The sequence below is a fragment of the Thermobia domestica genome, chromosome 2 (assembly GCF_964235325.1).
Source record: "Thermobia domestica chromosome 2, izTheDome1.hap1.1, whole genome shotgun sequence".
NCBI classification, from domain to species: Eukaryota; Metazoa; Arthropoda; class Insecta; order Zygentoma; family Lepismatidae; genus Thermobia; species Thermobia domestica.
This window is the reverse complement of record NC_137455.1, coordinates 49,884,759-49,906,897: the sequence shown is the minus strand read 5'-3', so window position 1 is coordinate 49,906,897 and position 22,139 is coordinate 49,884,759. Positions and strand designations below refer to the sequence as shown.

The window sequence follows — 22,139 nt, the reverse complement described above, 5'->3', positions numbered from 1 at the left end:
CGATTTGGTTCTTACAAATCTTTATCAAGTTCCATGGTCTGCTTTGATATACCAACAAATCAGACAACTTAATCTAATATGTGCTTTCGGTATGCCCAAACACAATGGCTCTTTTTAACCATTCTATCACATCCTTGCTTTGACCCAACTTGAGCTGTTTCCATACAACTGGCTGACATTCTCCAATTAACTGCAACAGTCATACGGAGATTGGTCATTTAGTTACGTGTTAGCAGTGAAACATCATCTATAACGATAAAACAGTCCGATGTTAGTTCTAGAAGGGGAAGTACACACTTCTTCGAATACATATCTGTATCCCTGTAAATTATGCACATGCAACGAAGAAAACATCAATTTTGTATGAAACTGTAATTACCAGATTATCAATACGTTACGAGTACATTTCTAAGAAGTTATATGAGAAAAATGTGAAAAGAGATCAGAATTTGTCCCTTAGTCAAAGTATTCAATACAGAAAGAGTACAACATATGCTCCTGATTTTCAGATTCTAATATGTGGAGAAAGACATAGAAATATTAGACTATGAAGAGTTCCGAAAATGACATTAAGTATTAGCTGACCTCAATGGCTGGCAAGATAACCTCAATAATGAGCAAGTAGCATTTGTATATGCAATCTTAATCCTCAATTCAATCCCATTACTCTTCGATTCTTCCTTTACATACATACATACATCCCTGAAGGGCCTCCTCGAGAAAATTCCTGGTTACACCATTGCCTGGATATCAGCACACACACACATAGGAATGCGCATACACCATTCACTCGGCTAGGGAGATTGCTACATTACTATAGATCAAAATATGAAAGAGTGAACTTTCAGAACATGAAAGGTAGAAACATAAATTTGATTTAAACTATTCGCTAAGCAAAACAATACGTTTGTTGTAAAAATTATTAACGTGTAATAGTTTCGCCAACTACCCACTTGGTTTCATCAGACACTCTCAACAAATTGTTTTGCTCAGCGAGTACTTTAAATCAAATTTAAGTCTATTTATTAAAAGCAAACCTTTACAATGGAAAATATTACAGGTAGAAATAGAACCATTATTTTGTATAATTTGGAAATGATTTCCCAAAGTACGTTCTCGGAAGGATAATATGGAGAATCATCCGGTTTGAACATCTTCCGCCCTGAAATTCTAAAATTTAAAATAAATAAATCGGGAATTTAACTACTTTAAAGTCTCTTCTTAACTATTTTTTTCTTTTCTTTATAACAAATCCTGAACTTTTTTTCTTACACGGCCTTGTGACATTGACCAGGCGATACTATTACATTGTACGTACTCAGCACATAAAACAAATAATGAAAAGAGTAAGGAAATATGGGTAATAGTTAAAAAAAATACACCAGTCAACTTTAATTGTGTATTGCCAATTGATCAACAAATTAAAGAAAAAAAATCACTTATTTCATTTTGATCACTTACTTTGGTGCGAGGCTACTTCACTACAAATCGGGAGTTTTTATATGGAATATTTGTTTGCCTCTTTTTTATCTATTACGGTACTATAATAAATATTAATTTATAACTTATGTATATATAATAATATATATATATATATTAAGCTAAAATTTAATTGCACATGAGAGAATCACTTGATGAACGTTTGCAAATTTACTTGCAAACACTTACGATCATCACATCCACGTTGCTACATAGTTTTTAACTTTTTTTATTTGTTAAATGACTAGATGCACACATGAGTCCAATGAGTCTTTCCGAATCCACACATACAGCACATCCATTACAAATACTACCACCCAGCAGTGGAATGATTATGAAAAAATAGAGATCAGTGCGTGTATAAAACGGCTGACATTTAAGAAACTAAATGTTCCTAAAGCCTTCACGACATATACATATATATATCACGTCTCCATATACAGACTCATAACAGCAATATTTAATAAATATATCTTAATAAAACAAATCGGCAAGATTATAACAGTGTTTTTTTTCTTTTAAAACATTTACACATAATCACTACCTTTCTTTTAAAATATTATCATAATTACTTCAATACATCTTTAGGGGGGAGAGCAATTACTGGCACTTGGAATTGTACAGAGGTCACTAGCTTTTGTAGAAAAAAGGGCAACTAAATAAAGGTGATCCAAAACAAAAAAGATTCTTAAATTAAAAAAAAGAGACTGTACAAACAGTTCCTTTAAAAAAATGCTTTGTTCTCAATGTAGTACAAAGCGTGGTATATCCTCAACGAGACCACTAGTTGACGTAGATGGCCCTTGCAACGATAAAGCTGCCAACGACTTCGCCACTTCTTCTTGCTGTAAACTGCTGCCAAGTAATGAACTTCTCGACACTACCTCAGCGTAATCTTCTAAATCTTGGCTGTACCTAGAAGAAAAATAGCTATAATACAACCACATTATCTGAACTTTAATTATTGAAATCGACTTTGGTAAAATAGAAAAGTAAATTAATATATATATATATATATATTATTGATGAAAGGAAACTGACAAAGAACTGAAGCTAATCATAAGAAAGAAATATCAGTTGAAGATATATAGATCATCGTGAATGCTCCTGGCTGTTCCGAAAGCAATACAAATGACATATAACATAATCGAATAATTACAGTGTCATTCATCGAACCTGGAATTTCAAACTATGAGTGATGAAATTATTTATAACGTAATGTCCGAATCCCAGCAGATAGGTGAACATTGTGACGACGTAGCTTCAACTGAAATTGAAAAGCAATTATTGTAAATGAGGCATTGGTTTATTTTGATATTGTCTTGAAGTAGATGGATTGGTGGCCTGAATGCGACCACGTACATCTTTCCGTCAAGTATTTTTGGAACTTGGCAGTACGTAAATGAGTACAGCAGAACAACTAAATTTGTTGGACATGTTTTACTAATCTTTAAAAGTGCGTTTCGTATGCACTACTGTACTGTACTTTTTCCAGTTGTTTGTTTGGGAGTTACATTTATTTCGTTTCATAACATAATCTCTTTTTGATGATTGCTCTTATTATTCAGATTTCTGCATATTTGGACTGAGTCCAGTACTCATTACTCCGGATATATGGAGTTCCACTGTACTTGATTTAATAGGATGCATATTTGCTCCTAGATGTTTCCGGGGTAAGGAATTCCTTATAAACATAATAAATAGTCTTCAAAAGCATAAATAGGACAACTCTTCTACCTAAAAGATACCAACGGGAGAAATGCACCGTTTGAAGGGATTTTTATTACTGAGCTTTAACTTGTGTGAGATCAGACAAGAATCGTTCTGTTATGAAAGAAGGACAATAACACATTTTTGTCTTATCTAAAATTATCCCACATTACTAACAAATTATGATCATAGATACATGTTCCACATTTTCTGATGGCAATATCGCATTTTAAAAAATGCTGATGATGTATATACATATATAATCAGATATACCTTCTAATTATACAGGGTGTTTCGAACAACGCTAACAACGTCTGGGAGGTGATTCCTGACACCAAGATAAGACAATAGTATAGACCAAGCTGCAAGTACAAATGCTACCTTTCAGAGTTATAGGTTGCCGAAAACATTAAAAGATGAACTTTAAAAGTCCATAGCTTCAAAACTATGGGACCCACCGTACTCGGATCAAGATTTCACTTAAGAACTAGTATATGTCCTATCCAAATATCTAAGTTTTAGAATCCTGTGGTACTTCCGCAACAATGTTTATAGAGGTAGTTAGTGAGTACTTCAATGCCCGTAGCCAAACTCCTTCTATAAAAATTGCTGTGCTCAACGTTGTCGGTATTGTTTTGAAACACTGTATATAAACTACGCTTGCCCTGAAAGGATATGATATTGAGTGCTTATTATAATTGAATGAAATCCTGCGTATTGCCACTTCATTCAATTATAATAATCCAACTGTGTTATAACTTTCATAATGCATGTGGAACGAAGATATACTTTTTTTAATGTATCAATTCTTGAATGATCATACTTGAACACTTTTTATACCAGAAACATATATCACATTATTTTTACCTACGCTCACCAGATTTCATTAAAAGGTTACAAAGGTAGTCACGGATTAAGTTTTAGAATCTTTCGAGTCAATAGTCATACACCTTCATTGAGAACGTAAGATGATTTTCTAAACTGATGAAGGAATAAGCCATACTGTAGTATTGATGAATGAATTTGCTATACTGACACACACACACACACAAAAAAAAGAAGAAGAAGAAGAAAAAACTTTTCCCAGCTTTTTTTCTTCTAGAATAATGCCGCTCTGGAGTGTTATTAGCGAAATATTTCGAAAATATAAAGAAATTTGTTTGGATGTTTCAGAGAAAAACATTCAAACAAAACTCAGCTCACCACACTTTCTATATTTTTATAAAACAAAACCAATATGTCATACTGTAAATTTATTATTAAAATTTGTGTTTAAAAAGTAAGACGAAAATAGTAAGGAACAATTAATTAAAAAAATAGATTTTCATCTGCCAGAGAATTACACTTATTTTTGAGGTAGTGGGAAAATCAGAAAAATCAGCCGGTTTTTCATAAAAATCTTAGGCTTACAGTTTTGTCTTGATACATTGAACAGTGTGGTCTCTGGTCTAGACGAACCACATCAAAACATTATTTTTCAATGTGTTCGAGGCTGTCATAACACATACAAATACTCCTGAAATTTCTATTTTTTCGATTACATTAATATTTTCATCACTTGAAAGAAAAAACTTCTTATTAAAAAAATACTAAGGTATTTGAATGACTCATACAGTTCAAAAGTATTTGAGTGACAGTTAATTATCAACTGTCAAGTATACTTTTACCTTAGTCCTTCTAACCCTGGGATTAAATTCAATCAGACTATGCGAAATATTGTAATGTTTTCCAAATTTAAGATGTATGCGACCAGATAGACTCGTTTTATATCATTCAACAGAATTAGATTACAGCACAATACTACCAAAGGCATTCGAACGCAACCCAGAAGTAAGAAAACTATGCTTCCCTAAGTACCTTGTGGTTTCAACGTCGAATTAATTATCAGTCTATATACAACGTGTCTACTATGAGACTCCATGATTATAAAAGTATTTATTTTTCAAGTCATCTTGTTAGAATTCTCATTATCAGTAGGAAAAAAAATAAAATGGTTTACACGGTAATGCTGTAGTTCGTGCTAGAACCACAGAGGTGCTTCAATAGTAAATTGTTTCTAAAATGGGGATCCTAAACGAGCGTGCCCAACTTGTGTGAATGTAGGCAGATACATTATTCAAAAGTAACGAAACATTTATCGTGTGTACAGTGAGGACTCTCCGACATTCCAGACTACAAGTTCGTGTAATCAGTTTCTGGCAACCGGTAGCGTTTGGAAAGGATACGCTCGTAGAAATCAAGGCATTCAGGAAGAGATCGTACAAAATGTGTGGATATCGTTCGAACGAAGTCCAAAGAAGTTAAGTATTTGGTCTAGGAATTAATTCGTGCGGTTGGTACGCACACATTGAAGCTGTAGTACAAACACAAAATACATAAATACCTTAAGAAAAATATTGTCCATCGCTAGCCACCACTTTCGCCCATCTGTCAGGCAATGTACGGATTCCGTGGCGAAAGAAGTCCTCATCCTTGGAAGCGATCCAGTCAGAGACCCATGTTTCGATTTCTTCTGAAGAAGTAAACCGCTGTCCAATCAAATCGTTGTTCATGCAATCGAACAAGTAGTAGTCCGAAGGAGCAACGTCTGGTGAATACGGCGGGTGGGGTAAAACTTCCCATCCGACATTTTCTAAATAGGTTTTGACCGGTTTTGCGACATGTGGGCGAGCGTTATCATGTTGAACAATAAGTTTATCATGTCTGTTCTCCCATTCTGGTCGTGTTCTGGCCAGAGCTTGCTTCAAACGCATTAATTGTCGTCGATAACGTTCTCCATTCATAGTTTCACCCGGTTGCAGCAGCTCATAGTACACCACACCTTTCATATCCCACCATATGCACATCATAACCTTTGCACAGTGAATATCTCGTTTTGGTTGTGATGGACCTGGTTCACCTGGTTTCACCCAGGCCTTTTTTCGTTTAGGGTTCTCGTAATGGATCCACTTCTCATCACCCGTAATAATTCGATGCAGAAACCCCTTTCTGCTCTATCGTTGAAGCAGCAATTCGCAAATGGTTTTTCCTCTTTCAACGTCTCTGTCTTTCAATTCATGTGGAACCCAATGTGACATCTTTTGAATCATTCCCATGGCTTTCAAGCGTTTGGAGACTGTTGTTTGATCAACGCCTAATGCTGCTGCAAGTTGTTCCTGCGTTTGACACGAATCCTGCTCGAGCAATGCTGTCAATTCTTCGTCTTGAATTTTTTTTGGCTGTCCAGCTCGCTCTTGGTCTGCCAAGCCGAAATCACCACTTCTAAACCGTGCAAACCACTTCTGACACGTTCGCTCAGCTAGAGCATGGTCACCATACACTTCCACCAAAATACGATGACTTTCAGTCGCACTTTTCTGCATGTTAAAGTAATGCAGCAGGACACCCCGCAAAAACACTTTATCAGGCACAAATTGCGCCATGTTCACTTAACTACAAACTGGTGTTGTTGACGCTTTAATCCACTGCCCTATACTACGAACGATACGCGATGACAGGGGTTTGCAACACATGTGTGGATACACGGAACTGTGGGACGCTCCGTTCGTTGCGCCATCTCTTGTCCACCCGCACGAATTAATTCCTAGACCAAATAGGCAAGCAGGGACAGAACTGTGAATGAAAAGGTCGAACAAACAAAATTCTTCACATCGACTGCGCTTGCACGCATACAAGATATGGTTTTAGTGAAAATAAAGCCTGATCAAAGCACAAAACATTTGCATTCATTATACTGGATCGCGTTACTTATGACGATACCTTTTTATCACACTTAATGTTTTCAGATGAGACCACCTTTCACCTATCGGGAAAAGTAAATACTACGAATTTGGTGTTCAAAAAATCCCCATACATTTGTGGAACACATGCGAGAAACTTCAAAAATTAATGTTTGGTATTGCTTATGAACAATCAAATTGTGGGGCTGTTCTTCTTTGAAGAGAACACTGTTACCAGTAAATCTTACTTGGATATGCTGGAAAACTTTGCAGTATCACAGATAGCATACATGCATCCGTCAGTATCTTTCAGCAGGAAGGTGTCCCACCACATTGGAACCTTCAAGTCCAACATTATTTTAAATGTCACATTCCAAATCGCTGGATTGGTAGCGTTGGACCAATGTTTTGGCCTCCATGTCCTCCCGATAGTACCCTATTAAGCATCTTATCAGGGTACGTCAAAGAGAAAGTGTAAGCTATAAAAGTTGATAACATACTGAACTTGAAACATCTCGTAAAAAATGTCAAACTGTTGTCACATTAGAAATGACAAACAAGACATTGCGTGAAATAGACTACAGGTTAGACATTCTTGGTATCACCAAAGGTGCCCATGTGCAAGTGTACTGAAGTGAAATGAATTTTAGTCTAGTTTGTGTCACAAACTTTCTGAGTTACATTTTAATTTACATGTATAGTAATGATGAAATACAAATTTTCTTTTCCCCTATATCTGTTTGAAATGGTGAAGTCTCACGGAAATGTTGAACACCCTATGTTATTTTTAGTATTATTTCTTACACTTTTTTACGTTCATGCATGTTAAAATTATGTTTAATGTAAAGATATTATACATATATAAAAGAAACAAATCCCTGTATTTTAATATTGCTAATATTTCTTTCTTCCAGACCCGCTCTCAATGTCTATTCCTTGAAAATTACCGTTGTAAGTAAATGGATCGAAACCTCAATGATTTTTTACGTTAGAACATCTTTGATGATATCTTCAGCTATCTTATGCAGCAATTATCACAACTATTGTTTCCATCACCCAAACCCAAATTATCCATTGTTAAGAATTTTGGGATTAAGATTACAGCCATCGTAATTACACTCGTATACTGTTGATCTCTGTGATATGAATTGAGAACTTAACTAAAGTATATTTCAAAGAAGAATTTATTTATTATTATTTACTTACTTTACATATAACAGGACTCTACTTATTTATTGAATTTCACCGCACTTATTGGCAAGCACTGCAATTTGTGCTCTGCTTACTTACCTACTTCTTGGTCTACTGCTTGGTTTGCTCGTGTTTTTTGATGTATTCCCACTGCATACATCCAGATCATCTACATCATCCAGAGAAACGTGAGATCCTACAAAGACAACAAACAGATAATAGTTTTAGTTATGAGATTACATCAAATTATCTTTCTAGCAATGACTTTCTTTTTTCTTTTTTTTTTTAACGCCGATGAAGGATTCTGCTAGCCAGGTTTGTTAAGTGTGGTCATTTCCGATTTTCTTGGCCTCTGGCTGACCTAGGTCTACTACTTCTTGTAACCCAGATTGGCTCCCAACATTATTCCCACCAGTGCAATTCACAGATGCCAGAAATATTAAATATATCAAAATATAACTATTTTAAGCCTATTCAATATTTTATCAATACTCAATTTTATTGAGGATGATTGCAAACTATTGTGCATGTAAGATATTTTTTGTTTTAAGCTATTTCGGAATTTCGTAGGAATCAAACTCACATTTTCTCATCAACATACATTGCAATACAATATCTAATAATGCACTGCTCGGAAGTATGAATGGTATTGTGACAGAAAACAAAAATATATCGCAATACCATTTATTTTTCTCTTCTATGCTTCACGCTCTTCGCAATTCTGACCATCTTGGTAAAGTTTTCCCCCCTTTCTCCCCCCTTAACATAACTAACTTCGATTAGCAGAATTACGAATTGTAAGCTAATGTTCACATGATTCATTACATTTTATTAGATCACGCTGTATTAGGGGAAAAAGAGGACTAGTTGGTCGGCTGTATTAAGGTACATGTAAAAGCAGCCAGACCAATATATTTACATTACAGTTAAATTTAAGAGACGAGTCTTGAAACTTTTACCAAAGATTTATATCTTATTTAATTTAATTTGTATTTTTGTAAAATTTCGATATGCATCTCTAAAGGAACACAGAATATGTAATATATTTAAGAAATGGGAGGAAGAAAACATTTTATATCACACCAATTACTTTAAAGATGCGAATTCAATGATGAGTGAAAAACAAATGCACGATCGAACCAGCATCTCCAGTTTACCGTGCCCATGCGTTTACCACTACGCTACATATCTCGCTCCCTAAACAGCTATATACTGTTTATTCTTGAATTTTTGCTCAGCCACTCAGACCATATGGATGTACCACAACTCCTGTTGTACTTGCACATTATAGGCAGAATAAGGTTTAATAAAAACAAACCAGAAATTTGAATATTACAGAAATTACATCCCTTTCTCCCCTCTAGATGAGGGATATTCAAAAACGATACAACATGTGCTCGCTTACTATTAATGAAGAGATTATATGCTCAACTTCACATCAACAAATCAATCCTCGCATCCGACATTATCAAAATAAATAAATAAAATAAAAAAATAAATAAAAAAAATCGAAACATTAATATCAAAGAAAATGCCACCCCTTCGGAGTACTGAAACCCGTACTCTCTTCCTTTCAGTTAAGAATTTAAATACCGAATCACAAACGTACAACTTAAGCAAATCCTTAAATTTTGGATTAATTGGGCATTTTCATAAGTGTGAGAAATCTGAATATCATATAAACTTCCGCCATTTTTCCCCCTTCTAGAAGAGGAATTTTCAAAGACGCTGAAACACGTGAACTGTTAACACATACGTAAAGTACTGAAACAAGTTACTCCATGAAGTATAGGATTTACCTGGATCACTATTTCGTTTTCGGATTTACACTATATCTATTAGTGGATGCTTGTTCGAAATATATTAAAATTTGACTGGTTAATTGAACTAATAGCAGTGAGGCTATAAAGCAGCTCTACTATTTTTCATTTCTTTAGATTTCCTCTCTCCTTCCCTAAAATGTTTAGGCGAACCGTTAAACTAGAAGCAAAAATGAAATATTTAAGTTTTACGTCACGGTTATGCCGGTTAAGCTAAAGGAGACGGTGATGATGAGAAATGTATCAAATGGTGGAATGAAGAAAGTGGGAGGAAACGGAAAAAACTCCGAGAAAACCCACGAGCACGGTGTTTGTCCACCACAAAGTCCACACGGCGCGAGCTGCGATCGAACTAGGGACCCTAAGCACTGGAGGTGAACGCTCTACCACTGAGCCACCGCGTCCCCAAACTCGAAGCAGATTCCACTTTCAACTCAATTTTTGGTTTTTAAATATCTTGCCTATAGATCCACGAAGATGCTGTGATGGTTCTTTTCTTCTCTCGTTTCCTACGTTAATTACCATCGGCAGCACTTTCTCCGCTGTCAACGGTACCACCTGCCAATACGCTTTTTCCTTTATCAACTATACCAACCTCCAATAAAGATTAGGGAAGAAGATAAGACAACACCATCACTGGTTTCTACGAAATTAGTATCTTCGACATTGTCAGCGCATTCCCGTCTGTCAACAGTACTAACAGCCAATAACGATTATATCAAACAGTTGAACTTACGAAGCAATCCAGGAATATGGCCACTGCAGGCAAGTTACATCGAATAGAATACGATTGTTACTGAAGGTCTTATTCGATCAACAACAGGAAAATTCCCTTAAATGAAGGTGTACTACACGAAAATTTTGGTTAATGTCGCAACACAAGATAGATGCTGATTAATATATCCCGAATTTAAAAGTTTTGTATACAGCTTTCCGTGGCGTTTGTTTATCTTTGATAAAGGTATCGGTTCACTTCAGAGAATTGAGACGAAGCACTCGGAGATGAGTGAAGTGGCACGAAAACAACGAAAAAAGTGCCTTTTGATATATATATAAGATAGATATCGTCTGCTTATCCCAGATTCGAAATGGAGTAGAAAAATAATGTTAGAAATATATTTTAGAGAGATGATTAGCCTCTCTAAAGTCTAGATTCACACAATTTAGTGTTCAGGAGTTGCAGAAAAAAATCTGAACGCCGATTTTGGCGGTAAAGTTTTGAATTTAATCGAATAAATTGTTACATTTGATGTTACGCCAAATGGTTAATAAGGAGATTAATGATAATTACCTCGGAAAAATATATTAAAAATGCATTATAAAAGTCATGGTAAAACGAAAGAAAACGTAAGAAAAGTTGCTAAAACACTTGTACTACTCCATTATTCTTGGTTGTACAAGAAACATCGCTTGTGTTGAGCAGCTCCCTACAATATTGTGATTTATAAACAAATACCGCTGAAATCGGGAATAATTCTGTATTTACTTGTCGTTATTCTGTCGTCGACATTTTTACTTTTGATATTGTGTCATAGAAGCCGGTTTCTAATGCACTTTTGCCTGCTTTAACATAAAATTTAACTGCCATCCTCTGGTCATCCATGACACTAATGACAAGGCGAAAACTCTTCACTTGCAAATCTCGTCCATGATCACAGGCACGAAGCATTGGACTACGTAAGTCAGCTGATAAATGGCACGCATGATAACTTTTAAAATTAATCGCCTGAATATTTTTGGATCGCCGCTTCGCAACATCCCAAAAACTGCCTTCCTACAGGCCATGAAGAAGCTGGAGTAACGTGCAAACAAGTGTATCAATCAAAGAGGAATGTGTTTTGATGAATAAAAGTATATTATGTCCGTATTAGAATTTATCTATGTTCTTTTAGTTCGGTTATTTCAAGACTTTTGGGCCGCACTTTACATAAGGGTTACGAGTTGTTATCCTCAAGAAAATGTGAAGAATTTAACTATGTTAAAGCAATTTCTTAGTCATCATTGGTAAATTAAGGAAGTAAAGTTATTTCTTATGGCCCATTCATTGTTTAAAAATGTTTAACGATAAGTGTGGTCATATGCAATCCTCATCCTAATCGACCTGTTTATAGTATTATTAAATGTGTTAAAAACACAAACATGTAAACATGAATTCCGGTAAACTGATATTTCTGCTTTCACAAACACGTAGGTTTCGTTCTAGCATTTAAGGTTTGAAATATTATGACTGATATGTACCTGACGGAAGTAGCATTGATGGCCCCAATATATCTTCATTGATGTACGGCGTTACATCATCCAACTCGTCTCCAGCATAGAACGCCGCACTGTCCGTAGCTTGACTTTCTACCATCTCCAACCACTGAGAATTATGCCAACGAAATTTTTCCAATTTAATACGACGGGCCCAGTCCTCATGACCTTCCTACAATAGAAATAAATAATACGAACAGGAATTAGAGATGGAAAAGCTATAGAAGAAATACAAAAACAAACTTAATATATTTTGCATTTTAATGTATTATGTTCACCAAGTAGAAGAAGCATATTCTAGTGTGAATTTAATAGAAGAATTAGTTAAATTTCAAAATACATTTCACTAAACCAAAATATGTTACATTAAAAAGAATACTATGTTCGAATTAGTAAAAAGATGAAAAAAATATTCATTGCAGCACTATCATTAAATTTCTTACTTGCATACACCCAGATGTAAATGCGCTATTTCAAAATTACAACTTTACAGCTGTACATCACTTTGAAAACTTCTTTAGCACTTATGTCCTATGAATAACTTTAATATGAATTTTGTCATCCACTTCTTATTGGTTTTACTGATTATTACTATATTTAAGCAAATCTAAGATACCCTCAAATGTAAGACGCACACTTGGCGAGGAACAAATGGTAGCCATATCACGAACGAACAAGTCTTTTCGAAGGAGTCACAATGCTGGAAGGCATCAACTTTAAAACTGCACCTCCAAATCTTCGGAGAAGCAGGTTGTCATTCCCAAACAATGACTCACTCACCAGCGCCACCCTAATCGCGTCCAAACCTGTTTGTGACTCAAACTTCCTGATTTGCAGCATTTTCCAACTCCTTATTTTGTTATCAACTGTCGTGCTTCAAGATGTGTGACTCACTTGTTTATGCTCTTTAAACTGAGGAAGACATCAGACATTGTATGTGGGAGGGAAGGAACAATCTCCGCTATCGTAAGTTCACAAGAATGATTCCTCTCTTTCATTTGCCACTGGTTTGCAGGCTAATTCTAAAGAGTTTTTATTTCGCGTAAAATGCATGATTTTAGTTCTGCATTCTGTTTGTACACAAAAATACACATTCTTTACAGAATCGTGACTAACGGTGTAACGTTTCAGATTATATTTTTAACTTACCGTTAAAATTCTTTTACCTTTCTGTTACAATTATTGCCCATAGTTCGAGTAAGTCAACACGATCCAGCACCTTAATTTTTACTCATAATTACAAGAGAAATTAGGCACATCAAAAGCATATCACAATTAACTTTTATTCTTAAAACTCCATGAATAATCTTTCTTCTGGTGCCATAGCAACGCGAAACAAATAACTATATCTTGTTACAGCAACTTTCATTACATGATTATTTTATCTATCTCCACATATATTCTACCTTTTTCTTCTTCTTCACAACGGATTGTGCACTTTTAGCACCGTTGCCCAAAATAGCTACAATTAGAAATGGAAGTAATTCACAGATGTCAGATATACAATATCGTTGTAACGGGATTAGCAATTTTTGGCAAAACTTCATCTAATCTGGCCTAAATTTGCATAACTCAAATCTAAGACGTACGTTGATTTTGGACGGATGGACGGACAGACCCAGACACACACACATACACACACACACACACACAAAAAAAAAGTGCGTCTTAGAATCGCGTAAATACGGTATGTATTTTTTCCTTCTTTACACATGTTGTTTTCTTTAGGAAAAAAAAGTTACTGTAATTTGAGAAGAGAACTTACCGCTATGATATCCAGCGTTGCATCACATACTTTTCGCACTTCATTATTTTTATCATGCATTAAGTCAACAAGATACGCAGGTGCTTCTGTAATAAAAAATGATAAATAAATAATAAAACAAAATACACAGTGGCCCAAAAGTAGGTATACAAACCTGCATCGATCACGTATGACATTTTAATTAATTAAGTTAATGAATTTATTTGCTTTGATTTTTTTCGAGCTTTAGGTATAAGTGAAAACAAATAATGAAGAAACTAAGTTAACCTGCATGGATAAAAATAGGTAAATGATATAAAATGTCATAAGCCGATTAGTACGGGACTGTATACCTACTTTTGGGCCACCCTGTATAAGACCATAAGCGGTGAGAAGGTGTGGGGGTAGCACCTAAATTATATTTAATTTATTATCCCTTCACTGTATCAAAATACTTACTTGTCCTCTTAAACCAATAAACTAAAAGAATGATGATTTTTAAAAAATCTTTAGGAAATCATGCACGGAACTGAAGTTAAGGTGAAATTTTACAATATGATAACATACTATATTAATTCTCAACTTCGAAGTTTATGTTGTACCGGAAAATTCTCGTCAGCTTCCTTTAGGTGTCATTGGTAACGGTAATTTGTTCCATTTTTCACTATTATTATTTTCTGGTAAAAACGAAAAGAAGAAGAGTAACTTGAAAATAAAATGAAAAACTGACACACACATGGAAAAGGATAAAAAAAATGACGTGGAAAAGGATAAAAAATTTGCTTAAAAATTAGTTTTCTTTTGCTTATAGCAGGAATCGTTTCTTCCCTGATGACGGAAATTTTGGAATAAAGTTATCGAGACTATGACAGCAGTGTTAAAGCTTTTTGTTTTAAAAACCGGCAAACTTTGCACATGTGTTCAGACCCTCAATACAAGGAAAAAAGTCTATCTCAGACTTTGTTCGGAACCATTTAATTAACTTGATCGTAGGGTGGTTACTTTAAATTGGTTCCATCTCCGTAATTAAGCATTTCCGACCAAAGTCGCAGGTAAACTTTTTTCTTGTATTGAGGTTCTTAACACGTGTATGAAGTTAGTCGGTTTATTCCTGGAATACCCTGTAATAACTGAACAAATACCTACAGAATTAGTATATGCTTATATATTACCACCAAAAGTTTACTCACTGCATGACTAACTTAATCCATATGCTTTCCAACGAAATATATAAGCATCGAAGCAGAAATTAACATTTGCCTAAATCTGAAATTAAAAAGTACAAGAATTTTACCTGTTTCTTGAATGAGGTAGTCTTTTGTCGAAGTATGTATGCACATTTGATAGAATACATATACGATTTGAAGCACAACTTCATCATCTTCTTGTTTTGCTGAAATACAAAATTGATTATACTGTAAATAATTATTTCTAAAACAAGCAAACGAATTAATTTTAAGTCCAGCAAGATATAACGCCCTATTTCCGCTTTTACACGATTTAGGAAATCAGAAGGAACAAGCACGACCTGGATGTTATGTTTTACACATTTCTAAACTTTTTCTATCTCGAGACCTTTAGTTTTTTAGATGATGCAATGGGCAATACAGACTAAACTCTGAATCACATAAAGGCACTCTTTTCTCACTGTAGATTGCTGGATATCAATCTACCAACATCCGCCAGGAACACTGATGCTTCTAGTGAATACTGATTAATCTTCACATATCTACGCATGACAGCAAACAACAAAAATAGACTCAACATATTTTGTTTAATGTATTTTTGCACCTAGTGTATTTCTGTCTCTCATGCCTATCTAAATAGCAAAAAATGATTTTATTTTTATTTTTCATTTATTTATTTTATTTCATTTTTTTACAAATCAATCGAAAAAAAAAAACATACCAGGTGCGTCAAAAAATGTATTCACATTTTGAATTGTTATAGAAAATTTATTTTCCAACCTACAAGGTAAGTTTCTGGGAAAAGAAAGGCTACAGTTCAATTTGAAAAATAAATGTACCATCTGTGAAATCTCGTGTTTAAATGGTAATTAAAGTAAATGTTCGAAATGGTAGCCTTCAGCATCTATACAGATCTGACTAAGAATCACAACTGCTTCCGTATTTCACACCAAACTGTCTAATAGAATTTTTGCGAATACCGTTTAATCTCATCTGAAAGTATGCCCAGGTTACGTGGTTTATGATAGTACAATCCGCAGCAAAAAACTTGCAACATGAGCATGTAAGTTTATCGTGCAACTACGCCTAACAGGGCAGGGAATCAATATAACGTCTAAGTGGCACGAATCACGGCAGGAGAAACCTCTGCGTCCTTCCCTGCATACTTATTTTGGAGCAAAAGACTTCGTCGTTTCACAATAAACTTACAAGCTCATGTTGCAGATTTTTTGCTGCGGACTGTACACCCCATCTTTTACTGTGCTCCATAAGACAAAATCGAGTAGCATAAGGTCTGAAGAGAATGCAGAAACTCGATCGGTTCCGAGTTTCTCGATATTTATCATCCGAATAACGTAACTAGGACACTATCCACTTTCGTTAGAAAATGAATACAGGATTGATCATGTCTAGTTTCAAATAACTCTATCTGCAACTCTATTGAGAACTGATATTATGTTAATACCAATTATTTTCCTATAAATACCACTATTATACGGGCTATAAAAAATATTAACTAACCCACCTAAAGCATTCTATATAATGTCGAAAGAAAATATCAGAAAGGAAGATTAAGAACATATGCAAACTTTACCAAAAGCTTGGACTATGCAATGTCATTTTACAGCTTAGAACAAAAATATTCATACCCCACTAATAGTGGAAGAATATTCTCTGTATGCATCTTCTATTCTTACTACACAATACTAGCACTCTTAAAATGAATTTGCGGTATTTTACGCTTTCTTTGCCAACATATTGGCTATTTACTAGGGTTCAAGATTTCTTTCAACTTCCCTCCTTTGGTTTTTTCAATGTCATCATTATCATCATTCTAAAATAACATGTATTGTACACAGAAAAAGGACTGGATCTTACTAGATACTGAACATAGATTTACCACAAACGCTATTCTAACCTTTCAATAATTCTATCAAAGACTGCAAAATCTCTGCCTTACAAAGCAACATTGCACACGCTTCATCTGCAGCAACAGTTCCAAGTAGCACAACTACTTCAAGAATTAAGTCATCTTCATTGTTCCCTATTAAAAGAATAAAAGAAAAAAATAAAGTCACATTACATTATATTACTTCAGCATTTCAAACATATTTGAAAGCTGGAATTCTTTATTTCAAACACAACTTTTTTTTTTTTTCTATGGTTATAAAACATTAGTAGAACGCCTATTTCTCTTAACAGGAAGTTAAAATACTGTTAAGTATGTGCTACATACAAAATAAAAAGGTACCTACATTGCTACTTAGAACTTGTATAAACTGGAAGAACAGACACACTTAGATTTCAAGCCACAAACGACTTCTCGACGATATATATACAGAAAAGAAGAAAAAATAGTTTTACATCACACAGTTATACTGCGTAGCCTAAAGGACATAGCTCGCTCATAAAAATGAATGATTATGAAAGAAATGAAATAAAAATGAAACTTCCAGTTTAACGTCTCATGATTATGCTTATTAGGCTAAGAGAGACGATGATTAAAGCAAGTGAATGATGATGGAAGAGTTGGTGGAATGAGAATGGAGGAAACGGGAGCACCCTCAGAAAACCCACGGACACGATATCCACCACAAACTTACTTGGCTGGGGATCGAACTGGGGACCCGCTCTATCAACGGAGCCAATGATTATGAAAGAACTGGTGAAATGAAAAACTGGGAGGAAACTGGATAATTCCGAGAAAACGCATGCCCACAAATGTTGGTCATCACAAATTCACATGCCGTAGGATTGAACCAGTGGCCCCTCGCACCACACGGAAACGTTGTACCACTGAGCTACTGTATCACCATTCATCCATCAATAACAATAATAATAATAATAATAATAATAATAATAATAATAATAATAATAATAATAATAATAATAAAATAAAAATAAAGAAGAAGAAGAAGAAGAATAGAAACTCACCTGGCACCAATTTGTTCCTAATCCAAGAAACAAGATTGTATTCTCGTAGAAGTCTTTCGTAGTCAAGGTTTGCTAATGTCATGTTTCCCAATATTCCTACACATTCTAAAATGAACTCCTCATTTTCCGCTTTCTGTACTGCATTCGCCAGATCTCCGATAAACTCCTGATGACAAAGAAAAGAATTGGTGGAATAAATGAAAATTGCATTTAAAATTATTCAAATCTATCGATTACTGAAGAAAGAAAGAAAGAAAAATGATTGACGTAATCAACTCAGCTGGTTTACAGGTAATTTCTAGTGTCAACGAATACTTACAAATATACGTTTCAGAATAACTGATAAAAATTATTTACATTCGGCAGCGCGGAAACGTGCATTTGTATACATGATCTGTGAGGGAAACTTGGAAATCACAGGAACATTTAGTCGTGGCTACAGAAATATAAAAGTAACGTAGCCTATTAGTAGTATGTGCGTCAGCATTAGCACAATGTGTGTGTGTCACTGTTAGGAGAAATCGAACAACCATATATACAATCTGCTATACAATACATAAATAAATAAACCACCTATTCTATTACAATAAAAACCACCAACTGCATCAGACTGGCAAAGAATGACTTTTAGGCTCAATAAAAATATTTTTCTTAAATACTACGCATGAGAATTTACCCTCAAGCAAGTCATTTTGTTGAGCTCGATTGATATATCGTTCTATATCCCGCAATGAGTCATATGTTAAGAATCACAACTTTACAAGACAGCAAAAAAAAAACTGTCTTACTTTGTAGTTTTGAATTATGGTGACATATTATTTTTACATACGTATTATATATATATATATTGTTACGGTGTAACATTAGCCTGGTCTTAAAACTAGGATGAAGCCGCCACTGACGTGAGGTGAGCCTAATCTTGGGGAGAATCGGTAGAAGCCGTTCTTATTTTATGGTTTTGAGATAAAACTGCCCAATTTTATCAGACACCGTCATTCCCTTCCTTTGGAAAAATAACGCAACCCAAGACATCTGGATGTGCAGGGACACTGACGAATTTAGACTAATTCTGAGCGTCATACTTCAGGAGAACTCAATTCCGTAATTTTCTTATTTGCGTAGAATAGAGATCTCAGAAACGCTCTGACTTTTGTTCGTCACGTACTTCAGGGAATTGTTTGTTGATAATTTAATACGTGTTTATCATCGGCTCCTTACTTACGTCAATCCTTTCATCGTGGTTTGCTCTGCTACCTTTTCCGAAGGTGTGGGAGAATTAAAAAGACAATAAAAAATAACAATCACGTTGGCATGGTGCCTACAAGAACCAAATTTCAATAACGATCCTCTACCGATTCTCCCCAAGATTAGGCTCACCTCACGTCAATAGTGGCTGAAATAAATCAGTGGCGGCTTCACCCTAGTTTCAAGACCAGGCTAATGTTACACCGTAACAATATATATTGTATATATGCGAGGAGTAGTCAGAAAATTCCCAGAATTTTGTTGTAGCTCTTTATCAGCACAATATAAGTAAACATTTACTTAATCGCCTTCAATGGAGGTACCTTCGGAACTTGCACACACACTTGTTTTAGCGATTCTGTGATTGGTGGAAAACGACAAAAGTTTTCTTTTAGTATCTCCCGAAGTTCTCAGGCGTCGCGTTGGTTTTGATCTCTTCCATGGTGGCGAGACGGAAAAGTCACATTTTTGGCTTTGGGAAGAGCCAAACACCCGATGGTGCTAAACTGGTTTTAAAGCTACCAAAGTCTCTAAAGGAGATTTCCTCCAGTTGGCACATTAACATGGTGTTTGCGCGTTGCTCAATCTGTGAAATTGCACCAACCGATCACTATACACTCCTCCGTTCAGCTACACTACTCGTACACTGCCTGTTATGACGTGTTAACACATGTCAAATTCATAATTAGGCAACTTAAGAACTGTATTGCACAAGATTTGTTGTGGTTGCATCACAATTGCCATCGGGAACTTTTTGACTGCCCCTCGTATATACAATATTTTTACAGAAATGAAACAAGATGTGCTAGATGACCTACTGGTGTCGATTAAAAACACCCCCAATTTTAACATACAACGTAGTGAGGAATACAAAACGGTTTGTCTTATCTTTGGACAATCTTAAACAAAAATTGGAGTATTAACCACAATTTTAGGCTGTAATTCATTAACCACACTATAATCTTGCCACCGTCATAATGAAATGTTTGATTAGTGTATATTTCAGGATCAGTTTCATCTTAATAGGCGTCATAGTATTCGTACAAAATAAGCTTTCAGTTAATTAAAAAAAAAAAAAAAGGCTCTCACTTCTCATCCATATCATTTTGTTCAGTTCAACGAGATCCATCGATTTATATTCATCTTATCTTTGGACAACCTTTTTTCCGTTAATTGCTTATAATATAGAATTTTATCTTTTTAGTATTAACTACGTGCTCTTACGTAAAAAAACTTGACCATACTTTGCGCAGAGCCTCTGTGTTCTTGTTCTTCTCTAATATTCTTCATCCTTTTGAAGTAGTTATTCGTTTCAAGGTAGATAACGCGCGTACTTCAATGCACATGGTTCCGAGTTTGATACTTAACACTTGATTTAAACCCGGGGAATTGTTCCGACTTTACTTTAATCAGTATAAAAATGGCTACCACCACGTATGTCTACAGATAAGACAAGATACTTGTTCTGATATCAAGTAACTTTTTTCAATTGCAGATAACTACAAAGATGAGAGTATACCACAGAACGGTAGGAAGATTTCTTAGGAATGAAAGAATTCATGACATATCATCTCTTAAGAAGTGACTGTGGTAGAAAACGAAAAAAAGTATCCACGAATTGTGGGGAAAGTAGAGGCATTACCATTACGAGATTTATCTTCTATCACAAGAAAAAATGCTCTGATTCTTGCTGACGATGTGTCACTATGCCCCAAATGACAATTGTCAGGACGCTGAAAAAAGAGAAAATTACCACGGAAAAAGCTGTCTCACAGACAATCATATCAAAGCTAAAAGACAATCTTGCGACATGTACGGCTCTCAGAGTGTGATTCGCGGAAAATCGTAATATTTTGAGACGAGCAATTCTGTTGTCTAGAAATCATAGCAGTGTCAGACTTTAGTTGAAAAAGGATGAGGACCTGAAAAGTTATTGCATTTTACCAGTGGTGCCCACCCTCCCTCATGTCCATGACGCAGCCCCTCTCAATTGTCCATCCGTAGGTGTTCTCCATGAAAAAAAAAAATCTTTTCGATTAATTTTTACACCTCCTCAAATATATTTATATAGATTTTTACCCCCCCCCCCAATATTTCAATGACACAGTTTGCGTCATAGCTCCCCCCTCTTGTGGGCACCCCTGCATTTTACTAACACAAAAGTTTAGTGCAACTATACGGTATAGGGTTGTTTTACGTAAAGGGGTGTGGAGAGACTGGAAATTTGCACTGGGCCGTTGATGCCGAAAATTACACCACGAAATATCAAATGGGTTTTCAACTGCTAGAGATTACTCCTACCGTTGAAACTTAGATTACTTCATTTTCCAGGATGATAACGTTCCTGGTGTTCTGGGATGGGTATTGACCGATTGTAGTGGCCATCAAAATCCCTTTGCATTAACCCTATTGACTATTTATAGCACCTCAGGTTCCGCTGGCTTCAAAGAAAGACCTTTAGATCTGGAATAGAACTCACTGAAGCCACTGTCGCCATATGGTATACTAATTGGATATGGATATGAATCAGTGACTTATACCGTACACCATAGAAGCTGACCCCTACGAAGATGGCTACGGGATGATATACGAAGTTCTGTGTGACCAATTGTAGGATAATGGACAAGCTGTATGTTTTGCTTAATGTTCACTAGGCCATTAGCTTGTTCAGGGTTTGAGCAATATATGGATTCTTGCTTATTATAACAGCTATTGTACTGTTAAGTATTAATATGTAACCAGACTGTTTTACGTCCCAGGCTTATTCTTTTTTTCTACAGGAGTCAGATAACAGGGTGTCTACTAAAATTCCAAAATGAAATTTCGTGACCTTTTCTTTGATAAAAAACATAAGATT

At 35.2% G+C, this 22,139-nt stretch overlaps 1 protein-coding gene across 1 annotated transcript in view; it reads right to left on the bottom strand.

Moving 5' to 3' along the window:
* Window positions 1-1,385: 1,385 nt before the first annotated feature.
* The window catches only part of Kap3 (kinesin associated protein 3), an 89,205-nt gene continuing 68,451 nt past the window's right edge, over window positions 1,386-22,139 (bottom strand). The window contains exons 11-17 of the mRNA XM_081741165.1: window positions 18,038-18,203; window positions 17,022-17,147; window positions 15,211-15,309; window positions 13,938-14,023; window positions 12,158-12,344; window positions 8,199-8,295; window positions 1,386-2,394 (exon numbers count right to left, since the gene is read on the bottom strand). Of these exons, the coding sequence (XP_081597291.1) occupies window positions 2,223-2,394; window positions 8,199-8,295; window positions 12,158-12,344; window positions 13,938-14,023; window positions 15,211-15,309; window positions 17,022-17,147; window positions 18,038-18,203 (933 nt within the window). The 3' untranslated portion in view covers window positions 1,386-2,222. The remainder of the gene's footprint in view (window positions 2,395-8,198; window positions 8,296-12,157; window positions 12,345-13,937; window positions 14,024-15,210; window positions 15,310-17,021; window positions 17,148-18,037; window positions 18,204-22,139) is intronic.